The sequence below is a fragment of the Vespula pensylvanica genome, unplaced genomic scaffold (assembly GCF_014466175.1).
Source record: "Vespula pensylvanica isolate Volc-1 unplaced genomic scaffold, ASM1446617v1 scaffold0001, whole genome shotgun sequence".
NCBI classification, from domain to species: domain Eukaryota; kingdom Metazoa; phylum Arthropoda; class Insecta; order Hymenoptera; family Vespidae; genus Vespula; species Vespula pensylvanica.
The window spans coordinates 656-2,851 of NW_025113209.1; the positions used below are offsets into that span (position 1 = coordinate 656).

General features: G+C 24.1%; 1 protein-coding gene and 1 pseudogene across 1 annotated transcript in view; one reads left to right on the forward strand and one right to left on the reverse strand.

Moving 5' to 3' along the window:
• Positions 1 to 902: 902 nt before the first annotated feature.
• LOC122637383 lies at positions 903 to 2,196 on the forward strand (annotated as a pseudogene).
• The window catches only part of LOC122637381 (NADH-ubiquinone oxidoreductase chain 5-like), a gene marked incomplete at its 5' end in the record, with an annotated part of 4,344 nt that continues 4,141 nt past the window's right edge, over positions 1,994 to 2,196 (reverse strand). The window contains one exon of the mRNA XM_043829483.1: positions 1,994 to 2,196. Coding sequence (XP_043685418.1) covers positions 2,170 to 2,196 — 27 coding nt within the window.

Consider the following 2,196-nt stretch of genomic DNA (forward strand, 5'->3'; position numbering starts at 1 on the left):
TACAATTTTTACTAGGTTTTTATCATTATTTTTTATATTTTATTTATTTAACTCAATTAATTAATCATAAGATTTTATGATAAATTAATCATTTAACCTTCAAAGTTAAAAATATAAAATATTTTATAAATCTTAAAATTTTTTAAAAAATTATCTTTAAATTTGCAATTTAATATTTTTTTTAAACTATTAAAATTTTGACAAAATGATTATATTCTACAAATCATAAAGATATTGGAACATTATATTTTATTTTTGCCTTATGGGCAGGAACTTTAGGAGCTTCTATAAGAATAATTATTCGGTTAGAATTAAGTTCACCAGGAGCTCTAATTAATAATGATCAAATTTATAATACTATTATTACAGCTCATGCTTTTATTATAATTTTTTTCATAGTTATACCTTTTTTAGTTGGGGGTTTTGGAAATTGATTAATCCCTTTAATACTAGGTGTACCTGATATAGCTTTCCCTCGTATAAATAACATAAGATTTTGATTACTTCCTCCTTCTTTATTTCTTTTAATTTTAAGAAACTTTATCGGAACTGGAGTAGGAACTGGTTGAACTTTATACCCTCCATTGTCATCAATTGTTGGTCATGATACACCTTCTGTTGACTTAGGAATTTTTTCTATTCATATTGCAGGAATTTCATCAATTATAGGATCAATTAATTTTATTGTTACAATCTTAAATATACACACAAAAACTCATTCATTAAACTTTCTTCCTTTATTTACATGATCAATTTTAATTACAGCAATTCTTCTACTTCTTTCTCTTCCAGTCTTAGCAGGAGCTATTACTATACTTCTTACTGATCGAAATCTTAATACATCCTTCTTTGATCCCGCTGGAGGAGGAGATCCTATTCTATACCAACATTTATTTTGATTTTTTGGACATCCAGAAGTTTATATTTTAATTTTACCTGGATTTGGTTTAATTTCCCATATTATTACAAACGAAAGAGGAAAAAAAGAAATTTTTGGCTCTTTAGGAATAATTTATGCTATAATTGCTATTGGTATATTAGGATTTATTGTTTGAGCTCATCATATATTTACTGTTGGTTTAGATATTGATACTCGAGCTTACTTTACATCTGCAACTATAATTATTGCTATTCCTACTGGAATTAAGGTATTTAGATGATTAGCAACAATCTATGGATCAAAAATTCAATTTTCTCCAGCTATAATTTGAAGAATAGGATTTATTTTTCTTTTTACATTAGGAGGACTAACAGGAATTATTTTATCTAACTCTTCATTAGATATTATACTTCATGACACATATTATGTAATTGGTCATTTCCATTATGTATTATCAATAGGAGCAGTCTTTGCTATCATTGCAGGATTTATTCATTGATTTCCATTATTTTTTGGATTCTCATTAAATAAACTTTTACTAAAAATTCAATTCACTTCTATATTTATTGGTGTAAATCTAACATTTTTCCCACACCATTTCTTAGGTTTATCTGGATTCCCACGACGATACTCTGACTACCCTGATATATATACTTCTTGAAATGTTTTATCCTCAATTGGTTCAATAATTTCATTCCTTTCAATAATTTTTTTTATTTTTATTATTTGAGAATCATTTATATCTCAACGATTAATTTTATATAAATTTTTTATATCACCAAATTTAGAATGAAATCATTCCTTCCCACCTTTAAATCATTCTTATGAACAAATTCCTTATACAACAAATTAATTTTTTTAAAAAAAATATAATATAGCAAAAAAGTGCATTGATTTTAAGCATCAAATATAAAGAATTTTTTTAAAATTTCTTTTATTATAAATTCAAACTTGATTAAATTTTTATATTCAAGATTCAAATACTCCTAATATAAACCAACTAATTTTTTTCCATGATTACACAATATTAATACTTATTATAATTACAACATTAATTTCATATATATTTATTTTTCTTATTATAAATAAAATTACAAATCGATTTATAATTAATGAACATTTTATTGAAACAATTTGAACAGTCACACCAATAATTACACTTTTTTTTATTGCAGTTCCTTCCTTAAAAATTTTATATATAACAGAAGAATTTTTCTCCCCTACATTAACTGTTAAAGCAATTGGTCACCAATGATACTGACATTATGAATTTTCTGATTATTTAAATATTAGTTTTGAATCTTACATACTTCCAA